This window comes from Garra rufa, chromosome 5 (genome assembly GCF_049309525.1).
Source record: "Garra rufa chromosome 5, GarRuf1.0, whole genome shotgun sequence".
Classification (NCBI taxonomy): Eukaryota; Metazoa; Chordata; class Actinopteri; order Cypriniformes; family Cyprinidae; genus Garra; species Garra rufa.
Window position 1 is genome coordinate 18,241,234 of NC_133365.1, and position 24,368 is coordinate 18,265,601.

At 35.0% G+C, this 24,368-nt stretch overlaps 2 protein-coding genes across 3 annotated transcripts in view; both read left to right on the forward strand.

Annotated features, from left to right (window-relative positions):
* Positions 1-207: 207 nt before the first annotated feature.
* Positions 208-2,267, forward strand: selenow1 (selenoprotein W, 1). The gene is made up of 6 exons (XM_073841096.1): positions 208-361; positions 880-904; positions 1,009-1,062; positions 1,180-1,254; positions 1,431-1,527; positions 1,920-2,267. The coding sequence occupies exons 1-5, from the start codon at positions 333-335 to the stop codon at positions 1,506-1,508; spliced, it is 261 nt and encodes an 86-aa protein (XP_073697197.1). The 5' UTR covers positions 208-332; the 3' UTR covers positions 1,509-1,527; positions 1,920-2,267.
* A 4,291-nt stretch (positions 2,268-6,558) lies between these two features.
* The window catches only part of akap10 (A kinase (PRKA) anchor protein 10), a 33,115-nt gene continuing 15,305 nt past the window's right edge, over positions 6,559-24,368 (forward strand). For both annotated transcript variants that reach the window (XM_073840393.1, XM_073840394.1), the window contains exons 1-6: positions 6,559-6,761; positions 9,118-9,165; positions 11,727-11,912; positions 20,259-20,822; positions 23,019-23,117; positions 23,462-23,546. In XM_073840393.1, coding sequence (XP_073696494.1) covers positions 6,740-6,761; positions 9,118-9,165; positions 11,727-11,912; positions 20,259-20,822; positions 23,019-23,117; positions 23,462-23,546 — 1,004 coding nt within the window. In that variant the 5' untranslated portion in view covers positions 6,559-6,739. The remainder of the gene's footprint in view (positions 6,762-9,117; positions 9,166-11,726; positions 11,913-20,258; positions 20,823-23,018; positions 23,118-23,461; positions 23,547-24,368) is intronic.

Below are 24,368 nucleotides of genomic sequence, written 5' to 3' on the forward strand. Positions count from 1 at the left end.
TGCCTGTTTATTTTAAGCAAATGCCCGGCTGACTGCAGATAATCTGTCAAGTGACAAAATTGTGTAACTATACTGAAAAAAACCCTTTTTTGGTAAACACCCTTAGCTAAAGGGTGGTGTACCGGAAGTAGATAATGTCTCGCGAGGGGAGGGGTGTGTTTTTTTTCTGCTGGTGGTGCAACCACTGGCTCCGCCTAAAATCTTTCATAACAATCCAGGAAACGGCATTACAATATTATCCAGAACCGAAAGTATTTTGCTTAGTTGAGCGTCTGCACACGCCATTGCACAACCACTGCTTGATCCAGTCAAGACCCGCAGCAACTCTCAGGATGACCGTCAAAGTTCATATCATTTACTGGTAGGTCATTATTTATTTCGCCACACAGACGAGCATTACGTATAATTAAACAATTTTACTTTTTAAGAATTCACTTGACTTAAACTACACGTTTAATTTAACTTGGAAAAAAAAACCTAAATGTAAATGGATTTAACAGATTAAAGCTTTTTTCGTTATATCTCATGCAATAATCACGACTAGAATAGGTAACGTTAGCGTTGTTCTTGCTTCGCTCGGTGTGGTCTGGTTGCTCAGAAACACCCGTGCGTTTCTTTGTTTGTGGTTAAGCAGCATTGTTAAGTTGAATTGTTTGGATTCCAGCATAGATAAAATATTTTTTCTTTACATTTTCGCAAGCCATGCGTAGCTCGCAATACTGAACCAGAAAGGTTACTGTAAACAAATGCATTCGCTCATTTACTGGCTCTCACGCAAGTCTCAAAGGTTAAAAAAAACATAGTTACCATGCAAATTTCTGTTTGGCCAATGAGGCGAATGTTATTTAAATAATTATGTGTGTGTTTGTTATCTCCTAGTGGTGGATGAGGGTACAGGCCCAAGGTAAGTTTTATTTACTCGCATAAAATATAATATAAAATCAAATAAAACTTGTGGGAGAATCTTGTCCATCCACATGACACCTGTTTCTTCTGTTATTCAAACAGTTCACCAAACTCAAGACTCTGCTTGAGGATGAATTCCCAGGCGAACTTGAGATTGTATGTTATTTATATTTTTGTCATTTGTTGTAATTTTGAAAATAAAATGTGTATTGTTAAATGTGCATGTGCAAAAGCTCATTGTGTTCTAATTTGACTGTAATTTTCCATGCTCAGACTGGTGAGGGCACACCCTCAACCACCGGCTGGTTTGAGGTGGAGGTAAACAAGAAGTTGGTGCACTCAAAGAAGGTAGGAATTGATCTGCTTTCACTGTGTTTGCTATCAAAGATAACAATTTTATATATCTCATTTACCTTTATACTAAAACTCATTTGAATTGCATTTTATTGTAGTTACATGTCTTAACTATTGCACAACACAGTATAATCTATAGTATTTTAAATGGCCAATATTTCCTTTGACAGAATGGCGATGGATTTGTGGACTCCGATGCAAAACTCAAAGCAGTTGTGACTGCCATTGAGCAGGCCATGCAGAAATAAGCATGAGCTGATCATAGAGGTGAGAATGATCTGACATAGATCCTTTTTGTTGTGATATCAGCAAAATGCACATATTAAAGTGATAGTTCATCTAAAAGTCTAAATTTCCAATCCATTATTTACTTACCCTCATGTCGTTCCAAACTTGTATGACTTTCTTTCTGTTGTGGAACGTAAAAAGAAGATATTTTGAAGAACGTACAGTATCGTTTCCCATTAACTTATGTTAACTTACAAATACAATGGAAGTCAGTGGGAACTGTCTGATTACCAAAACTCTTCAAAATATCTTCTTTTGTGTTCCAACGGAGAAAATGAGGGTGAGTAAATGATGACAGAGTTTTAGTTTTTGGGTAGACTATCACTTTTTGTCTTTCGTCGAATTCTAATATGTTTTGCATTTCTCGGCAGTTTTTCTTCTCTGTTTGTTGGACTCCTGGGCAGTGCAACAATGATGGTGACGTCCAAAGTGTTTTCAGCATGGATGTTGCTTGATGATCTCCGCTGTTCCTTGGAGAACACACTCAGAGCAGGAAACTCCTTATGAATACAGCTTCAGATAAACGCTTTAACGGTTGAAAATAATAAGGGAAATTAAAGGGAAATTATAAAATTAGATAGAATTGGACAGAACTTGTCAAGCTGAGGTACCTTTGATTTTTTTTTTTTTTTTTCTGTTTGCCTCTGTTACAACGCACAAGTTTACGAACCATTTTGGCATTGTTCAAAATTTTCATGCAATAAAACGTTAATGGTGAAGTGTTTTGTCTTTCATTCATTGGTACTCTATCTAAAAGGGTGGCAGTACAGACTTTGTCCTTGTACATTTAAGAAATGAAACAGCAATTAACTCACAAAGTGTTATACAGCAGTCCACTTCTGAATGACCCAGCATATGGCGATATGATGAAAATGTAAAAGACCATTTGATAAGTTTAATTCCATTTGTGTCTTCTGATTTTGTATAATTTGCTATTATACACCCTTGATGATATTTTTAAAAGTACAAAAATTCCACATGGTGTTAATAAGATCATGAAAATCATCACTTAAATCAATTTATTTATTCATATACACCATATATCACTGTACATACTGCTTCGAAGCAAAAAAATATGATTATCGCAAGGAAACCAGATCCAAGGAATATCAGATGGTTATTTGAAAAGGTAGAAAAAAATCCTTATGACCAGAGATGGGCATAAATACATAGAAATGTATTTAAAATAAAAATACAAAATACTGAGTGGAAAAATGTATTTAAATACAAATACAGTATTTTTAAAATACACAAAATACATGTGAAATTGGCCATCAAGTGCAGGCATCCCTATTAGGCTGAAATATATCTGGACATATTCTGAATACAAAACAAAAACATTTAGATGTGTACTACTGATTAGAAATGATCTTCCCTTCCCCTGCCCTGTAGGAAAAACAAAACTATTTTTTTTCCCCCAAACATCTTTTATTACGTTTTATCACCATCATGACTTCAACTCAGTAACAAGAACTCAATAACACAAAGTTGATAGATTAAAAAAAATATATCAAAACTGACTGGCTAACAGTCTCCTACACGTGTCATGCTTTTTTATTCAATTCAATTCAATTCAATATGTGCTTTATTGGCATGACAATTATTACAGTGTATTGCCAAAGCAGAGTGTTTACATTGAATGTAAAACAGATATGTATGCAACAGAAACATGCATGTATATACATTTTTAAAAAGCAGGACAAATAATGAACACATTAGAATTCTATGAACAATTTAAAATTCAATGTGATGTGTGTGTGTGTGTGTGTGTGTGTGTGTGTGTGTGTGTGTGTTTGTGTGTGTGTTTGTGTGTGTATGTGGCGGGCGCATCACTGATTTGTTGACTCCTCCCTCTTTTTGTGACAGGCATCAATGTATCTTGCTGCTAGTAAGATACAATCTTGTTTTTCACCTAATAAATATTGAAGTTGTGTTTTCTTGTTTAACATTTTAAAGTCAGGGCAAAGTGTTTCAAATTTTGGATAAAATTTTGTTCTAATTTCTTGGTAGTTGGGACAGCTGGTGAGGAAGTGTTGCTCTGTCTCCACTTCCCCATGATTACAGTATGGGCAGATGCGGCTCTCTTTGGGCAGCCAGTGCTGTCGATATCTGCCCGTCTCTATAGTCAGAGTATGATTGCTCAGTCTGTACCTCGTCATTTGTCTTCTTAATTTACAGTTTTTCACTGTACTCAGATAATCTGCAGTTGCGTAATCTCTATGTAGGGCCAAATAACATTCAAGTTTACTTTGTTTTTCTGTCGTTTCATTCCAATAGGATAGATAATTTTCTTTGTGTGCTTTTATAATTTGGTTGGGCTGAATTTTGTGAATGGATATTTCATTGTCCTGATTCTGGATGTTGTTAGTTATGTTAGTGTGTTTTTGCAGCTTCAGGAGCATCTGAATCAGGGGACTTTTTTCAGGGTTCTTTCATGTTTACTGAAGGCAAATCTGAATGATGCAACATTTTAACTTTAATCAACAAGGAATTGATCATGATGACACCCTTACCTTAATGCAGAAAACTGAAAAAGTCGCTGATCCAGTGCTGACTCACGTGCATGAGTGTTAAAAGGGATAGTTCACCCAAAAATGAAAATTTGATGTTTATCTGCTTAACCCCAGGGCATCCAAGATGTAGGTGACTTTCAGCAGAACACAAACGAAGATTTTTAGCTAAAACTGGTGCAGTCTGTCAGCCAAATAATGGGAGTGGATGGGCACCAGATCTTTAAAAGTAAAAAAAAAACATGCACAGACAAATCCAAATTACACCCTGTGACTCGTGACGATACACTGATGTCCTAAGACACGAAGCGATCGGTTTTTGTGAGAAACTGAACAGTATTTATATCATACTTACCTTTGATACACAGCCACGTCCATCTCTCCTGAGCACAAGTTTATCAACCGACTCGTTACATGTGTGCGTGCTCTGGCGTAGAATACGCAAACAAATTAAAAAAAGCGATCTGTCGAGTGTATACGACACTCATTGTTTACACAGAGCACAGAGATTGTGGGTATAGCGGCTATTCAAAATGGTAATTACTTGCGCTTATCCTGATTGTTTAAACCGATTTAAAACTAAAAGATTATGTTTGCTTGCGCAAACTCATCCGGGACCTTTTACCGGTTTCCCCTTACGGCGTTTGCATATTCTACTCCAGAGCGTGTACACATGTAACGAGCCGGATGATAAACTCGTGCTCAGGACAGATGGACATTGCTGTGTATCAAAGGTAAAAAATGATATAAATACTGTTCATTTTCTCACAAAAAACGATCGTTTGTGTCCTAGGACATCAATGTATCGTCACGAGCCGCAGGGTGTAATTTGGATTTGTCTGTGCATGTTTTTTTGTTTTTTTTTTTACTTTTAAAGGTCTGGTGCCCATCCACTCCCATATGGCTGACATACTGCACCAGTTTTAGCTAAAAATCTTCGTTTGTGTTCCACTGAGGAAACAAAGTCACCTACATCTTGGATGTCCTGGGGGTAAGCAGATAAACATCAAATTTTCATTTTGGGGTGAACTATCCCTTTAAGGTTGGGGGAGGGGTGTGTCTGAACTAAATCAGCACCCTGATAAAGAGGTTGATTGGCACAAAGTATTTTATGTATTTTGAAAATACAAAATACTCATCTTAAATGTATTTAAATACAAATTACATTAGATCTTTCCCAAAGGCTTTACAATACAAAATACAAAATAGTATTTTGTATTTCAAATACGTATTTTAAATACATTTATCTAAAATACTGCCCCCTGCTTATGACAAACCAGACTCGTCTGTCAAAGTACAAATAAGTCACGTAAATGTACATACACCAAATACTTAATTAAAGAATAAGTTTCTTGAGTATGCTAGGATACAATTATTAATGGGAACCCTAGGTATTAAGACTTGTATGGATTAATATAATGTAAATTATGTCTCTTATTGAAAGTAGTGGAAAACCCATTACAGACTTATGTTACTTAAAAAAATCCACATTGGTTTATACATATTTTGGAATATGGAGGGCGCCATTATTTCAATGACATGCAATGGTTGCCTGTTGCTATTTTTACCGTGACACAACTCAGAAAGTAAAATACTGATACAATGCCACATTGTGCTGCTTTTGGTTGTCATTTTCAGGACAACAAGAGAAGCGATGTAACTGCTTTTCCTAGTGATAAGAAGAGGAGAAAAGAATGAGAACGAATAAAACTTCCTAAAGACCTGTGTCTTTGTTCTCTCCACTTTAGACCTGATGCCTTTGGGGCTTTTAGTATAGAACAGCTACTGAAAGAGCCTACAAATGGCAGAGAGAAGAAACACTAGATGCCATTCTTGCAGGATGTAAACATGCCGACACTTGTAATGATGTCTCAGCCACTGAAGGAGTTTCTTAGCGTGGATTTCACTTGATTTCCAGGGCTGTTTAGACTCCTTGTGGGGAAAATCGATGGTACACCATTTGGTTATATCCATCTCAACCTGTAAGCTAGCTCTTTCAGTAGCTGTGGTCACTGTATCAGCATTTTACTTTAAGAGTTGTGTTGTGGTAAAAAAATGAAAATAAAATAGCAACAGGTAGCCCCAGTAGCTCACCAAATGCAACCATTTCATGTCACAATGGCGCCCCCCATAGTCTAAAATATGTATCTTTCATGGGTTTTCTACTACATATTTCAGTAAGACATCATTATATTAACCAATGCAAGTCTTAATAATGTAAAAGACACTGATTCATTAGTAATGTCTATCCTACAACGACTGGAATGATGCAGGTAGAAATGTTTACAACAGTCAAAAAAATGTCACCTAGCTGCAGGACCCTACTGTCACTGCTTGAAATGTCCTGTCATTTGATAAAACACTATATTCTTCAAGAGATATTATAAATGAGTAATCGTATGTAGCATGTATAGGTATGAAGTCTTTTCATTTGTCAGGCCTTTTCCCATAATTCCAGCAGAACGCTGTGCCGCAGACACTCCGGAAGTGAGGCGTTTATTGACAATATGGCGACCGGGCCAGCTGAGAGGGGACTGGACATTTCTCGGTTTTGTCAGTGACCGCAGATTTGGATGATCAAAGCGAAAGCTGTGGCGATAGAGTGTTATGAATGAAGGGACTCGGGAGCTGTCGGGATGTTGTCTCTGAGCTGAGCGAGCCTTCACAGCTTCAGATTCATCATGTCGTTCTTCAGGCGGAAAGGTAAGGAAGTGCTCCGCTCGATGAGGATGGGATGGTCGCCGGATAGCATGGGCTTTTCTGGACCGATGCTGAGCTCATGTCCAGATTAATGTGACACCAATACGGTTTTATTCTTTGTAATAGCCATGAAATTCCTCTTATCCATTAATGTCTTCTGCATACCATTTACACATACTCCAACGTTAGAGAGATTAGATATCCCCGTTTCAAATGCAAGTTTTTGCTATTTTACGTTACCAAATGAGAACTTTGAGGTTTTTTGTGTGAACTGTAGATACATATTATTGTTAAAATTCATGTTGCTAATTGAAAAAATAAAATAAATAAAAGTCATGTGTCTTCGATGTTAGCTTAAACATTCAAGTATGTACTGTCAGTCGTCTGACAGTTAGGCTAGCCATGTCAGGAAATCCTCATGTTGGTTCATAATATGAAATAAAACAAAAATGATTTTAAGAATAATATATAATCCTACTGAATAAACTCAAGTTTTATTTTATCAAGTTTGATCTGGAATTTTTTGACAAGGGATGTCTTTCATTGACATCTTTGATCTTTTTGTAAATACTGTATCCATTATATTTCATTAGATTTAGAAGAGAGTTTTCAACTTTTTTTCTTCAGGGGCCCCTTTGTCCAAGACAATATTTGAAGACCGGCCTGTTTAAGCTGATACATAACGTTACCTCTGGTACTTCTGGTGCAATAAATAAAAAAAAAACACGATAGCAGTTTAATGTTGTACATCTATGTTTGTAACGTTTTTCTTACCATTTTCATTAAAGGAGTTAACTTTCAGAACAAAAATTTACAGAAAATGTACTCAACCCCTTGTCATCCAAGATGTTCATGTCTTTCTTACTTCAGTCGTAAAGAACTGTTGTTTTTTTGAGGAAAACATTTCAGGATTTCTCTCCATTTAATGGAGTTCTATGGTGCCCCAGAGTTTGAACTTCCAAAATGCAGCTTAAGTGTAGCTTCAAATGGCTCTAAATGATCCCAGCCGAGGAAGAAGGGTTTTATCTAGTGAAACAATTGGTTATTTTCTAAAAACATTTACAATTTATATACTTTTTAATCTCCACACAGAGTACACACAGCTCTAGACAAGACGAGCATTTGAGGTTAAAAAGTATATAAATTGTAATTTGTTTTAGAAAATAACTGATCGTTTTGCTAGATAAGACCCTTCTTTCCTCGGTTGTGATCGTTTAGAGCCATTTGAAACTGCATTTTTGTAATGTTTAAACTCGGGGGCACCATAGAAGTCCATTATATTGAGAGAAATCCTGAAATGTTTTCCTCAAAAAACATAATTTCCTTATGACTGAAGAAAGACAGACATGAACATCTTGGATGACAAGGGGGTGAGTACATTATCTGTAAATTTTTGTTCTGAAAGTGAACAACTCCTTTAAAATTATGTTAATATAATTGAATTTACATAATTTTAAGACTTAATGGGGTGCCACTGGAAATTATTTGAGGGCTCTAAGTTGAGAACCACTTGTTTGAAAACCTTATACAGGATTCCCATAGTCATAGAAAACCTGGAAATCTTTATAAAAGGTTTAATCACATGACTTGAAAAATAATAAGAGTTCATTGTCCAAAATGGGTGGGAACGCTGCTGTCTTAAGTTGTTCATAGATAATAAACCGTAATAATTAATCTGCAGTTTTGTTTCTATATTAAATAAGTGACCAATCATTCACATATTCCCAGAATTCCTGTCCACATGGCAAAGAACATATAGATGTATCCTGTGACTTCAGTCAGTGTGCATTAATCAATGTGGCTGCCCTAAGGGAAGGAAGGATGCCTCTTAGCCCCTGTCCTATTTTACAGAAACATCACTTCTCTTTGTTCTCAGTCTGTGCAGTATTTTTTATATACTGTCTGTGTTCTCTGTCCATCAGAGATATGTGGGTTAATGTATGTTATGATCACAGCAGGGGATTCTGAAATGTTTGAAATAATGTAATTCTTGCTGCTCATTGTATGGACACAAACATCATCCCCACATTTTGTTTGCACTCCTCACAATAATGATTGGGAGGATGGAAATTCTTGCCGTTTTCTGCTCTATAATGCTCTAGACTGCTCTAGTCTGTGCCACAGATGTTTTTCTTTTTTTGTGTGTGGACAAACTCACACAAGGCCTCACCCCATGCAAATAATTCAGAAAACGTAAAGTGGAAAGAGTCAAAAATGTAGTGTATATTGATTGACCCTTGCCTTTTTCTTTTATTGTTGGTTAGATGGCTAATGTTCTTAAGTGCTGAATAATCAGGTGCATTAGGACAAGAGATGCTGTAAATTATAAATTATATTTCCTATGTTCTTTATCTCACAGCTAAAGGAAAGGAACCTGAGAGACCAGCAGATGCCAAAGCCAGCAAAGGTGAGAGTCCTGTGTCGCTTTGCTTATGTTACCCTGTTTATATACTGTACACTGGATATCGACTGCCCAGCATTCATCAGTTTGTTTTGTATTTTCAGTCTCAATGAAATTTTTGTCAGATTTGAGCTCTCACAGAACATTCTAGAATGAAGAACAATAGACCAGGTTAATGTGTATCAAGTTATAGTGTTAGTTCCTTGTGACCCTACATGTGGCAATGACATGTTTCTAAAGGTGAGAGACTAATGGGCCATTCAAACATAATGCATTTTTACATTATTTTTCTATGTAAACGTGTGCTAGATGGTCGCGTTTGATTGTTGTGCTCTTTTACAGAATCTCAGACAAGAAAATGAGTTCAGCTTTTTAAAAAAAATATCTAGATCTAGCTAGATATTTTTTGTTTGTTTTGAATGGCCATTAAGACTAACATGTTTATTTTATTCTTTGCTTTTTGATTTGAGATTCTGGAAAGTCTCTGCAAAGTAAAGATATTGAATTATATTATGTCCAAACCCAAAAGACTTTTAATGTTCAAAACACAAAAGAAGATATTTTTGAACAAATTCCGAGCGGTTTATGTCCCTCCTTTGAAACTCCAGGTAACCAAAAATTAGAAGATAAAAGAAAGGTCATAAAGGTGTCATAAAAGCCAATGCTTATGAATCAAGTGGTTTAAATCCAAGTCAAGGGAAGCGATATGATCACTGTATGTAATGAAAAGATTTAATATAGACATTTATTTCTAAACAATAATTTGCGCACATACATAAAGCATGTCACATATGGTAAATGTCTCAAATGTGATCCATGTTTTTCCAAGTTTTCATGTGCTCTGTGTATGTGTGTTGCTATGTGAATAAATGCCTCCACTATGTTTATCATAAATAAAGGCTGTATCTTTTCACTTGGATTAATCTGTTTGAATTATGAGTGTTCATTTTATGACACCTTTATGACACTTTTGGATAGATCTTTTATGTTTAGGTTACCTGGATTTCCAGAAACCTCAGTTTTCATTAAAAGTATGTTGTTTAGAAGATCAATTCAAGCCTAATAAGTTTGGAACGACTTGTGATGATGACTATTTCTTTTTTGTTTTAACTATTATTTAAATGAATATCTAGGCAGTTAAGGACATGTTTAAACTTCACTTCCAGAACAAAAATGTAAAGATAATGTGCTCACTCCCTTGTCATCCAAGATCTTCTTGTCTTTCTTTCTTCAATCGTAAAGAAATTATGTTTTTTTGAGAAGAACATTTTAGGATTTTTCTCCATATAGTAGACTTCTATGGTGCCCTGAGTTTGAACTTCTAAAATGCAGTTTAAATGCAGCTTCAAACAATCCCAAATGCGTCTGTAAATGAAGAAGCCAAGGAAGAAGAGTCTTAGCTAGCCAAATTATCGGATATTTTCTAAAATAAATTACAACTTCTATTCTTTTTAACCTCAAACACTCATCTTGTCATGCTCTGCCTAAACTCATTTTTTTCCGGTTTAGGTTAGGATATGTCGAAAAACTGCCATCTCATTTTCTCTGTCAACTTCAAAATCCTACACCGTTTATTACCGTATTTGTAAAGGGTGTTTTATCATCTTTACATGTTCACTTTGCAAACACTGGGTTCGGTACTTCTGCAGCGACTTAAGCCTGGACTATACTATGATTTTTGCCCTGATTTTCCACCGATTTACAGTCTGGACAAGTTGACGTTAATTGCTCAAAGTCAGAGCGAGTCTGCAGATTTGAGTTGACAGATTCTATTGACAATCACGTAAAATGGTCACAGACTCAGATTTTTTTAGCTTCAAACTTTGATTCTATCCAGTCCGAGGATATCAAACATGTACGATATTTTCAGCCAATTTTATAACGCATATTGTTTTCATTTGTTAGCAACAAGGCGCACGTTTCTGCATGGGTTGTTGTGATCAGAACGGCTTCAAAGTCTGCTAATGTATTATCCTCAGTCATGTAGTGTATGATGTCACTGTTTACAAAGTCGGTTAGTGTATGATGCCTATTGTTTAAAAAATCTGTTCAGATTTTAAAAGTCATGTAGTGTATTCCAGCCTTTAGGATGGTTTTAAAATGATTTTTGAAGTTGAGGATAAACATGAGATGCGATGTTTTGAACCAGAGATGCACAGACTACTCATGCACATCACAGAAAGAGATGAGACGAGCATTTGAGTTTAAAAAGTATATAAATTGTAATAATAAAAAAAAAATTTACAGACGCATTTGGGATCGTTTGAAGCTGCATTTAAATTGCATTTGGCAGTTCAAACTCGGGGCACCATAGAAGTCCACTATATGAAGAAAAATCCTGAAATGTTTTCCTCAAAAAACATAATTTCTTTAAGACTGAAGAAAGAAAGACATTAACATCTTGGATGACAAGGAGGATGAGTGCAATCTGTAAATGTTTGTTCTGGAAGTGAAATTCTCCTTTAAGCAAAGCTTAGCAGTAAAGGTTTGTATATTAGAATTGGAGGAAATGTAAAATTCTGTTGTAATAATTTAATAATGTTCCTGCTCTGTTTGCTCTCCTCCAGCCCCAGTGTCGCCACACTCCCCCTCCCTTAGCGGCCGTAATCATCATGCTATCCTGGAGGCAGCGGGACCCAGCCATGAGGCCATCAATGCTATCTCAGCCAACATGGACTCCTTTGCTCGCGGACGCACTGCTATCCTTAAAAAACAGCCTAGCCACATGGAGGCAGCACACTTTGGAGACTTAGGTACACCAGTTGTGAATTACACACACTGATTCAAAATGTAGCACTAACATGTCCAAAACGACTTATAACTTGTGTGTTAAATGGCTTTTTTCCCCATCAATTGTTGAAGAGTCTGAGAGATTGAGCCTGATCTTTCATCATAAACTGTTTGATCTCAAAGCTGTTCTACTTTTTTACCTAAGGTTGACTTTTTTTGACCTGTTTTGTGCCAAGCATTTTAAACTAAATGTGGTGTGTGTGTCTGTGGTCGAGGGAGAAGGAATTATCACATTAGAGGAGGGATTTTGTGAAGCTGTTACTGAAATGGCTTTTGCTGCGCACTGGCTTGCTGGATTTGTGTGTGAAGTGCTGTAATCTCTTAACCTTTACATAGCTCTGTGATTGGTTAAAACCTGCACAAGCTCCTCCACTTTAACCTGGTTTTAAAATCAGACTGTGAATATGTTCATTCCTACTTGTCTGATTCTTCTCCAAGTGTTCTCCTAATGTTCAGTATTTGAAAGGTGTGCAGTGTTATACGCAAAAAAATTTAATTTAATAATGCAAGATTTTACAAAGCCCCAATGTACATAATACTAACTAACACAAAAAAACCTCTGAATTCGCTGAAAAAAGAGGTCAATACGCCTTTTTTTAATGTAAAAAGAACATTTTCAATGATAAGGGGTGAGTAAATTTTTTGCGTATGTTTTCTTTAAGTAAGTTTTTCACTGTAGGACAACTCGATATTTTTCACTTCCAAAAACTGTACATTTAACACTATTTTAAGATGATTGCACACTGAGTCCGAAATTTTTGCACATACAGCACCGTTGTGCTACGGGCGCCCCGTGTTCGAATCCTGACTCGAGGACCTTTCCCGATCCCGCCCCCTCTCTCTCTCCCACTTTGCTTCCTGTCATTCCTGATCTGTCCTATCACAATAAAGGCAAAAATGCCAAAAATAAATCTTAAAAAAAAGAAATGTCCCGTTACATCTATGAGGTCAATACGCCTTTTTTTAATGTAAAAAGAACTTTTTCAATGATAAGGGGTGAGTAAATTTTTTGCGTATGTTTTCTTTAAGTAAGTTTTTCACTGTAGGACAACTCGATATTTTTCACTTCCAAAAACTGTACATTTAACACTATTTTAAGGTGATTGCACACTGAGTCCGAAATTTTTGCACATACAGCACCGTTGCGCTACGGGCGCCCCGTGTTCGAATCCTGACTCGAGGACCTTTCCCGATCCCACCCCTCTCTCTCTCTCCCACTTCGCTTCCTGTCATTCCTGATCTGTCCTATCACAATAAAGGCAAAAATGCCAAAAATAAATCTTAAAAAAAAGAGAAATGTCCCGTTACATCTATTACAGGTTTTCACTCAATTTTTTTTTTTAAACTTTAAGCATTAAAATTACAATGATGATGATGTATCGAACTTTATTTATTATTATTATTATTATTATTTTTTTTTTAAACTTGGCCATGCTTAGAAGGTTTGGTTGTCATACTTGGTGTAGAAGTCATCTTCAACATTATCATCTGCCCTCGGATAGAATGCTTTTTCTTTGTTATAATGTCCTAACCTTTCCCTTACATTTCACAAATAGGTCCGTCACATTACATAACTAATTGGTTATCATTATGATTTTTATATGTCATCATTAAATGCATATGTTTTCTAAAAGTAGATTTTATCCAGTTTTGCAAGTAAACTAGCATGTAGACTTTCAAGGTCAAAATGTAATGCATCACAAATTAAAGTAAGGCTCTGAAAAGGTACGAAGTTTTACTTCATTATACAGGTAGTTTTACTTCATTAGGAAGTTTGACTCCATTATACAGGTAACAAAAATGAGATTTTTGTTCCCTGCAGCCTCTGTGATTTTAAAGGATTAGTTCACTTCCAGAGCAAAATTTACAGATAATTTACTCACCCCTTATCATTGAAAATGTTCTTTTTACATTAAATTATGTTATCTGAGGAAAACATTTTAGGATTTTTCTCCATATGGTGGACTTCTATGGTGCCCACTAGTTTAAACTTCCAAAATGCAGTTTCAATGCAGCTTTAAAAAGGCTGTAAACGATCCCAGCCAAGGAAGAAGGGTCTAATCTAGTGAAACAATTGGTTATTTTCAAAAAAAAATTGTATACTTTTTAACATCAAATGCTCTTCTTGTCTAGCTCTGTGATGCACATGCCTACTCTGTGAAGTCCCATTTAAAAGATCGCTGTTTTACCTTTTTTGCATGTTTATTTTGTAAACACTGGGTCGGTACTTCTGCAGCGATGTAGGACGATTTTGAAGTTGGAGGAGAAAATGAGATGGGAGTTTTTCGACACACCCTAACTGTTGTGAACGGGACTGCACAGAGTATGCATGCGCATCGCAGAGCTAAACAAGACAAGCATTTGAGGTTAAAAAGTATATGAATTGGAAATATTTTCAGAAAATAACCGATTGTTTCACCAGATAAGACCCTTCTTCCTCATTTGGGGCCCTTTGAAGTTCTAACTCGGGGCACCATAGACGTCCACTATATGGAGAAAAATCCTGAAATGTTTTCCTCAAAAAACATAATTTCTTTACACCTGAAGAATGAAAGACATGAACATCTTGGAATAAAAAGGGGGTGAGTAAATTATCTGTAAATTTATGTTCTGGGAGTAAACTAATTCTTTAAATCATGGACAAAAAACTGTTTTGATTTCAGTGGAGCTTGAAATCACTACACTGTTAAAATCTGTGAAGTTTACAGGAAAAAAAATGGCAGCTGTGGTTGCCAGATTACCATCTTGACAACCATACTGGAAACACAGATGGTAAAGAGAAAGCCACAGGATGAATCATAGTTCATTCAAGTAGCTTTTCTACAAGCTGAGGTAAATACTATTATTTAGTATTTAAAAGACGCACGTATCATACACAAAATGTTAATTTAATAACCTAGAATATAACAAAGCCCTGATGTACGTAATACTATGTACGTAACACTAAAAGGAAACAGTTATTTCACAGAAAAGAGATTTCTGACAATGTCAATTTACAGGGTTTTTTTTACCTTAAAGTGAAAAAGAACAGGCTATCATATAATTTAACAAACTGTACATTTAACAGTTTTTACTGTATATTTGCATGCAATGTCCCATTATATCTATTACAGTTTTTTTATTTAATGATTTTTTACATGATAATTTTACAATATGGCCAACATGGACTATAATATAAGTCTCAGGTGTAATATAAGTTTTAAGTGTCCCCAGAATGTGTCTGTATAGCAGGAGTCTGGCCCTCGAGGTCCATTTTCCTGCTTTTGAGTGTAAGCAGAAACATGCTGTTTTCGTGCATGCTCTTAAAAAAATACAAATGAGCTGCTGCTAGGGCTGGGCGATTCTTTCGATTTTTTTCGATTAATTCGAATTTACGTTTTAAGACAATTTAATTTTTTATTAAATCGAGGTATCGCGATTTTTTAATAAAAATATTAGATACATTGTAATTGCACCAATGGCAGAATAATTAAGAGGCAATGTTGTCCGACCACATGATGGCGCGCCTAATTAACCGCTGTATTCAGAACGGAAAACAAATAACGCGTTCTGGTAAAATAACGCGAGTCACTAAGTGGACATGATTAGCTGCTTGCTAGCAAGTTAGCCTGCTATATTACATACAATTTCACTTATCACATAAACAGAGTAGAGAGATGATTGAAGACAATAGCGAATTATTTGCATATCAAGGCTCGAGTGCGACCTGCATATTTGTATTTGCGCTGAGTGGAGCTTCAACGGTTTCTATGTGTTTTGCACGTTGACTAATGTATCTCAAGTGTAGAGAGAGTGTAAATAAGAGACTGAATGGGCAGTAGCTTCGTTTATTATAATAGAGCTTTGTGATATTGCGAACTAAGATGAGTGACAGCTTTTAATCATTTTTAAGGGAGTTTGTAAACGAGAAATTGATTTATTATAACAGTTAAATAAACAAGAAGTTATTATTAAGTGACTTACATTGTCTGACTATAACACTATTGCCTGATTTTGCTCTATTTCATCATCAAAAGTGGTCTGAAACAAGTCACAGCTGAGCCGCTGCGCATCTCCACTCAAACACAGCGGTGTTTCGTTTATGAATGAACGTGCGTTTTTAAACGAATCTAGTGAAATGATTCAATTTCCCATTCATAAAGAGTCACTTGCTTTATTCTTGAATGAACCATCCGTTCAAACGAATCAAATGAATATGATTCAGTAATTAAATCAGTGTCTTACCACCACCTGCTGGCAGATCGTTTCAGTTATTTAAATCATTTAATATTTCTGTGTTCAAAATTGTATATTTTTGTATACGATATAAGTCCAAGAGAAAAGCATGGAAATATATATTTTCCTCCCGTCTCATATTTATTTGTCTTACAAACATTTACTGTGTCTGGTATGATAAGAATGGGGTCTGGTGCACTGATGCAGTTGCAATGTATACTGCAAAATATATGGTGCCCCATATATATTGTGGAAAAGCTGGGGTTTCTTTACATGCTAAAAGTAGTAGGGGGGAAAAAATCGATTTAAATTTTTTGTTTAGGCCATATCGCCCAGCCCTAGCTGCTGCTCCCTGCTCCCTTTTATAAAACAGTGTGCCTTTACAATTTGTACCTCAGATACTTTGCCAAAAAACATCTGTTTTGTTTTGATTATTATATCTATTGCATTGAAATAATGCGCTTTAAACCAACTTCTGATAAACAGTTTTCTGAAAGCACACGTCCAAAGCATGCGCACAAAAAAGCGGCTGACACACAGCATGTGAGTACTAAACTTAGGGCTGGGCGATTAATCGAAAAATAATCGAAATCGACATTCAGAACCTATAATCGTTAAAATTTTTCCAGGAAGATTATTTCAATTACTTTCCCTTTAAAAAACACAAGCGCTCCGTTACGTTATTCCGCCGACATGTCGATGGAGAGCTTAAACAGTATTTATACAGTAAAAAGTATTTACAGGATATACAAGGGTAATTTTATTTAGAGGAGATACTGCTTATTTTCTACTTTTAATATGAAAAACATTGAAAATTATTTATTTTGTTTCCAATAGTGCAAGTTATTTATTTTCACTAATTTAAGAAAAATGTGACTTTTCGTTTTAAGCAATGCTTGCTTTAATTTCAGTTGTTCAACACTGATGTTCAATTAATAATCATAGATCGTAGATAGTGTGTTTCCTCCAATTATTTTAAAATCAAGTAATGCACCCTTCATCCAAAAATCTCTCGCTTGTAATATGTGAACATATTTACTGTACAAAACTTGTCAGTGAACTATGAGGGCAAAAAAATAATTATTATATAAATATAATTAAATATAATTTTATTAATAAATAAAATAATCGTTCATTAATCGTAATCGGGTTAAAATGTTCAATTAATCGAGATTTTGATTCTAAGCCAAATTGCCCAGCCCTAACTAAACTACATTCTCTTTCATGTTTTCTTGCACTTAAACTATCAAATACACACAAGTTAATGTTAAAAACACACGAGTTACAAACAGTTGGTTATGTCTGTGAAGGTAAACGGCTGGGAAAGAAATCACATGTTTATATTAGATCTGTGTGGCAGCAGCATAATATTCAGTAAATAAATCAATAAATCCACTGCACTCTTGTCTCCTCACCAGGGACCTGATTTTTAGCACTTAAACACGGAAAAAGTCCGATTTTTATCATATGTCTCCTTTTTAGGAGTGATGTATTGAACATTATTTACAATTATAATTTATTTTTTTTTAAACTTGACCATGCTTAGAAGGTTTGGTCGTCATACTTGATGTAGAAGTCATCGTCAGCGTTATCATCTGCCCTCGGATAGAATGTCTCGTCTTTGTTATAATGTCCTCACCCCTCCTTTACATTTAAAGCAATGTAACATTGAAACTTATGTGTTGACAAACCAGTGTTGCAAGGTGACTTTGGTAAAGACAATGCTTCCAACGTCAAATCTGAACGTGGTGCCTCCTACACAAAGGAGGTTAGTATTTCCTGGCTCAAGTACCCTCCTTAGCGTTTTCTGATACTGGACTCATTGTGTGGATCCCTGAGTTCAGTTCACATCCCAGTAAATGTTTTAATCAAACCATCTTCTGGTGTCCTGTGGTGTTGAAAGAGGAAGGTGTGGCTTTTTAAAGAATTCAGTGGAGGTCACAGCTCTATTATAAGATTTGTTTTGTGTGTGTGTTTATTTATGGAACAAAGTCTGTGCTGCTGCTGTATATTAGAAATAGACGGATGGGTGTGGTCTGGAGATGCCATGGGTTTGAATTAGAGGCATTAAAGGTGCTCTGAGGTCTTGTATAGCAATTGCTAGTTCGAGGCGTCGCTGTAACTTTTGTTCATACTTCAGGGGATTTGAACAAACATATAATCCAAAGTATTAAACATTTAACATATGCTAATTGGGAGTAGTAGAATATGGATACTTGGGGTGATCTCTTTTGACATTAGACCAGTAAGCAACCGCCTATAGCAACCATCTAGAACACCGTAAAACAATGCCATAGGAGCATAGTAGATCATAGTAGGGAGTTTTGGACAAGCACCACTTTTTTTTTTTTTTTTAGTTTTAAGTTATGTATTTTGTGTTGCTTTTGGTTGTTGTTTATTATATTTTATTATGTGTTCTTTTTTCTGTTTATGGTTATTTGTTTTTTGTGTTGTGTTGCTTTTGGTTGTTAGTTATTTTTATATTGTTTATTTATTTTGGGGTTTGTTTTGTTTTTAATTTCTGTTTGTTTTATGTTCTATATTTTGTTTTTATCTTTTTTTTTTTTTTTTTTTTTTAGCTGTGTTGATTTTAATGATTGTTTTTTTTTTTCAGGTTTTGTTTGTTTTGTTGTAAGTTTTGTGCTGTTTTATTTTTTGGGTTTTGTTTTATTTTTATGGAGGCTCATTTCTGCCACTGAATAAAAAAGTAAAAAAAAAAAAAAAGGTTATTGTGACCTTTTTATCTCACAATTGTGACATTTTCTCAGAATAGCATGATATAAACTTGCAGTTGTGACTTTTTGTCTCAGAATAGCATGATATAAACTCGAAATTCTGACTTTCTCGTAAATGCGAGTTTGTATCTCTTAGTTTTGACTTTTTTTCACGTAATTGCAAGTTTATATCTCGTAATTCTGACTTTTTTCACACAATTTTGACTTTAAAGATAACTTTATAATTGCGAGTTATAAATTCCAATTTTGAAGGGGAAAAAAAGACATATTTCCGATACAGATATTTTCAGAATTGTGAGATATAAACTTGCAATTATGATTTGTAACTCACAACTACAAATTTATATCATGCAATTCTGACTTTAGAACTAGCAATTGTGAGTTTATATCTCACAATTCTGAGAAAAAAGTCAGAATTGTGAGTTTGTCTTGCAATTATGATTTGTAACTCACAACTACAAGATATAAACTCACGATTCTGACTTTTTTCTCAGATTTGCATGATATAAACTCGCAATTCTAACTTTTTTCTTGCAAATGGTAGTTTGTATCCCACAATTCTGACCCTTTTTTTTTTACGTAGTTCTGACTTTTTTTTTCTCCGAATTGTAAGATACAAACTTACAGTTGCGAGTTATAAAGTCCAATTTTGAGGGGAAAAAAGACTGATATCTTCTCAGAATTGCGAGTTTATATCTCGTAATTCAGACTTTTTTCACACAATTTTGACTTTCTCAGAATTGTGAGAATCTCGCAATTTCGTGTTATAATGTCCAATTTTGAAATGAAAAAAGACTGAGATTTTCATAATTGTGAGATATAAACTCACAGTTGCTAGTTATAAAGTCAGAATTGCGTGATATAAACTTGCAGTTGAGTTATAAGTCAATTGCAAGATAAAAACTCACGATTTGACTTTTTTCTCATAATCGAGTGATATAAACTCACAATTGCGATTGTCCAGTTTTGAGGTGAAAAAAAAAGAAGAAAACAATTCTAAGAAAAGTCACAATTGTGAGATATAAACTTGAAATTCTGAGGAAAAAAGTTACATTTGCGAGATGTAAACTTGCAATTGTGAGTTTGTTTCACAATTCTGACTTTATAACTCGCAATTGCCAGTTTATATCTTACAATTCAGAGAAAAAAATTAGTTGTGAGATAAAAAGTCACAATTACCTTTTTATTTTTTATTCAATGGCAGAAATGGGCTTCCATATATTTTGGTTTGGTTTTCCCCTCCTGTTTCAGTTCAAATTACCAATCCAAATCTGCGATTGTGTTTTTAAGTGGGTTGTCTCTGTATTAAGGAAATATGAATTCCAACACTAGGATTTAAAAAGTGTCTTTGCCTTTCAGGTCGCTCCAGTGTCAACTACCAGCTTCAAGAGACTCGCTCTCGGCTTTCTAAAACTGTAGACCAGATCTTGCGGGATAATGTGGCCATGCCCTACTTCTTACAGTTTATGGAGACCCGCTCAGCTGAGCACCTGGTCCGCTTCTGGCTTGAGGCTGAGAGCTTTCGATCCACCAGCTGGTCTAGGGTCAGAGCGCACAGCCTCAACTCAGTCAAACACAGCACCTTGGCTGAGCCTGCGGCTGCCCTGGAATCCCCCGAATCACCAGACTCGCCAAACGACCCCAGCAGACCTTCAACTCTGGACGAGGGAGATGAAGAGGACACTTTCTCCTCCCGGACTTCCTCCAGACCTCACACTCCCAGCCCCCAAGACACTAACTCTCATACTGGGACTTGGATTGGCCACCGGAACTCTGTTAGTTCAGAGGGAGCAGCCCGGCCTGGGACTCCCCACCTGCAGCCCAGCCTAAGATCAGAAACGCCCACCAGACAGTCCTCCTCCAAGACAGGCACTCCAGTTAAAGGCCAGTCTACTAGTGGACTCTCTGACAAACTTATGAAAAGTGAGTACCAGTCAGGGTAACTTCATGGCTCACTTCATGGTTTACTTGTTTGTTTTGATTTTCTTTCTGCAATTAGTCCTTCCAACTGGTGTTTTTGAATAAGTGCTGGCTGAGATCTTCTCCATGTTGTATTTATGTATTGCCTTCCACATATAGTTGGTCCACCTTGAGTAATATAGGGTTAAAAGAGGATTCTCAATTAAATGCTATTACAGTACAAATATGCTAAATATATTGGTACCATATTGGTTATTGGCTGATGGATTTTAAAAACTATATTTATTAGTATTGGTTGATATTGGATATTTAGATATTTGAAAGGCTGTGAGAGTCACTTCGTAAGCATTTGATTGTCTTTTTAGAAAAACTACAGTCATCATATACAAACAAAAACTAAAGGACTTCACAGCAACAGGTCAAAATAAAAGTTTAGTTTAACTTGAAGAAACTGTGACAGAAATATATTACTCAATGTAATAATAGTATGACTACTAATAAAATGATTATTAAAAACATAGCTTAAAAAAAATAATATTTACCAGAAAAATTTAAATGCACAACACAGTATTTCTGGAAAAAAAGAAAAAAGTCATAATAAATTAAAATTTGTTTTTATAAAATTAATTAGAGATTCTTTTGATTAGTAAAAGTTAATGAAAATTAATGGAAAACAAAAATTGAATTTGAGAAAAAAATTGAAATTTCGTAGAGCCTTAAAATTTTAATTTTGTTTAACATTTGATAAATTGCTGTTAAATTGTGTTTCTTGATTTCAATTATTTAGACATGATTTTTGATTCATATTTTTCAATTTAAGCATTAAAAGAGAGTGTAGAAAAATTTAAACTGAAAAAAAAAATGAATCCAGAAAAATTAAAACTGAATTAAAAAAATGGATTTTAAAAAATAAAACTGATTTTTTGCACTTAGATTAGCAACACACACTTTTAATATAATTTAAAAACTAAATCACAATTTTAATGTTGTGCATTCTTTCTTTTCAAGTGCATAACGATAAATAACATTTCCTGCAAGCATTTCTATACAAGCTGTATAAAAACAGGACAGTACAAGTTTGATGAATTCTGACCTGCAAATTTGCCGTTTGATCAGTAGAGCATCTAAATGACCTTTTTCGCTAAATAAAAAAAAGAACTTTTTTAAAACTGCAGGGTTTGCAGTATTCCTTAGTAATTTCACAAAAACTATACCTCCGAGTTTTTATGAGCATTCCTTAATATCCGTAGGCAATATTCTGTACTTAAGGTTTTCATGGTTAGTGGCCTTTTACCATTACAACATATTCCTTTCGTATCAGACGATGACTTTTAATATGCATGCGGCATTGGTTTTATAGAGCAGGCTTGGTAAATGATCCCATTTAGCATCTTGGCAGTGGACTACAATGAACAGACGTCAGGAGCTGAGTATTCATTAATGGCTAATACAAAGAAGCTCCAGGCTGTAAAAGCAGTGAATGGAAAAATCTGTTGAGCCGAAAGACATCAAATCAGCTTAGAAGGGGAGTCAGATCCTATCAGCCCGTGGCTTCTGCGACGAGAGCCTTCAGTGTCTTAAAAGAGAGCAAGTCTTTGTCCACTCCATTGCATTTTATAAGGCAGTCTCTGGCTTCTCTCAGCATCTCAAATGAATTTTATGAAAAGCATTTTAACATTTAAACATGCTCTGATGAGATTCCTCATCTCACAGACCCCCATTAAACTCAAACACTTTCAACATGGCCTTTAAACACAGAATCTTACTACTCATGGCTGATCCTCAGCCATCATTCAAATAAATCATTGGCCTTATATATTCATTTTATATTTATATATAGTGTCTCAAGAATACTGCATACAAGCATACTGACATGCTCTTTAGTATGAAATATGCTCCCATCTTGTATTTGAGTTTAATATTAATGTTTAACAAGGTGTAGACATAAGATTTGTCCCTAGGCTTTTGCTGTAACTGTACTAGTCATTTGTTTGATTAATAGTGACACTTAAGCACACATGAGGCTTTTGATGAATAGCCATGGCTGAAATATGAATTATTACACTTCTGTAAGTCTCTGAAGTGGGATGTTAAATATGATAAAGGTGTTTGCTATTGATTGAGTTTGATTTGTCCTTCATTTTTATCCTCTGTATCCTATTTTCAACTTCCATATATACTGATTTTTCTCATTTCTAGGTATAGAGAGGGATGCCGTTAACATTTTCACTAAGTACATATCTCCAGATGCTGCTAGGCCTATTCCCATCACCGAACAGATACGCAACGATATTGTGGGTAAGAGAATTTCTTATCTCAATGACCTCTCTGTTTAGACTGCTGCAGAAGTACTCCAATGTTTTTTTTTCTCTGTTTGAACAAGATAATTATATTTATAGAAGATACTGGGTGATTAGAAAATGAGGGCTTGGTTTTATGGTTTTATCTTCAGGAAGCTTGTTGTCAATGCATTTTTTATTTAACTTTTAAAGTGCATGTTTATGTTGAATATCCTAAAAAATGACACTTTTTGATTGGATAGCACAGTAAAACATTGTTCTTTTGGATGTGAGAGCACTACATGTTTAATAAGAGTTTCTGTCAGCATAGAGTAAACAAAACTTTTTTTTTTTTTTTGCTAGCGAAAATCTGTGGGGAAGACGGACAGGTGGACCCAAACTGCTTTGTCATTGCACAATCTGTTGTGTTTTCCATCATTGAACAACAGTAAGTAATTTCACTCTCAGTGTTTGTCCTTCACAAGTTATTGCTCTCATCTGTAAAAGCGTACATTTATCATTTTTTATTCTTTGCATCCAATGTGCTCAAGAAACAGACTATATGTGACCCTGGACCACAAAACCAGTCTTAAGTCGCTGCGCTGGGGTATATTTGTAGCAATAGCCAAAAATACATTGTATGGGTCAAAATTATTGATTTTTCTTTTATGCCAAAAATCATTAGGAAATTAAGTAAAGATTATGTTTCATTAAGATTTCTTGTAAAATTCCTACTGTAAATATATAAAAATGTAATTTTTGATTAGTAATATGCATTGTTAAGAACCTAATTTGTAGACTAATATGTAGGTGATTTTCTCAGTATTTTGATTTTTTTGCACCCTCAGATTCCAGATTTTCAAATAGATGTATCTCGGCCAATTATTGTCCTATCCTAACACACCATACATCAATAGAAAGCTTATTTATTGAGCTGTCATGTGATGTATACATCTCAGTTTTGTAAAATTAAACCTTATGACTGGTTTTGTGGTCCAGGGTCACATATAATAATCATGCATACAGATGTCTTTGGATGTTCATGGGCATTAAGCATTTTTAGCTTAAAAAAAATCTGCATAGACATATATAGTTTAGAGCTGCAAAATGATTAGTCGCGATAAATCGATTCAAAATAAAAGCATACTGTATGTGTGTGTACTGGGAACATTTATTATGTATATATAAATACACACACATATGTATATATGATAAAAAATATTTGTATTTATTGTCTGTATTTGTATCTAAACACATAAATATTTTACAT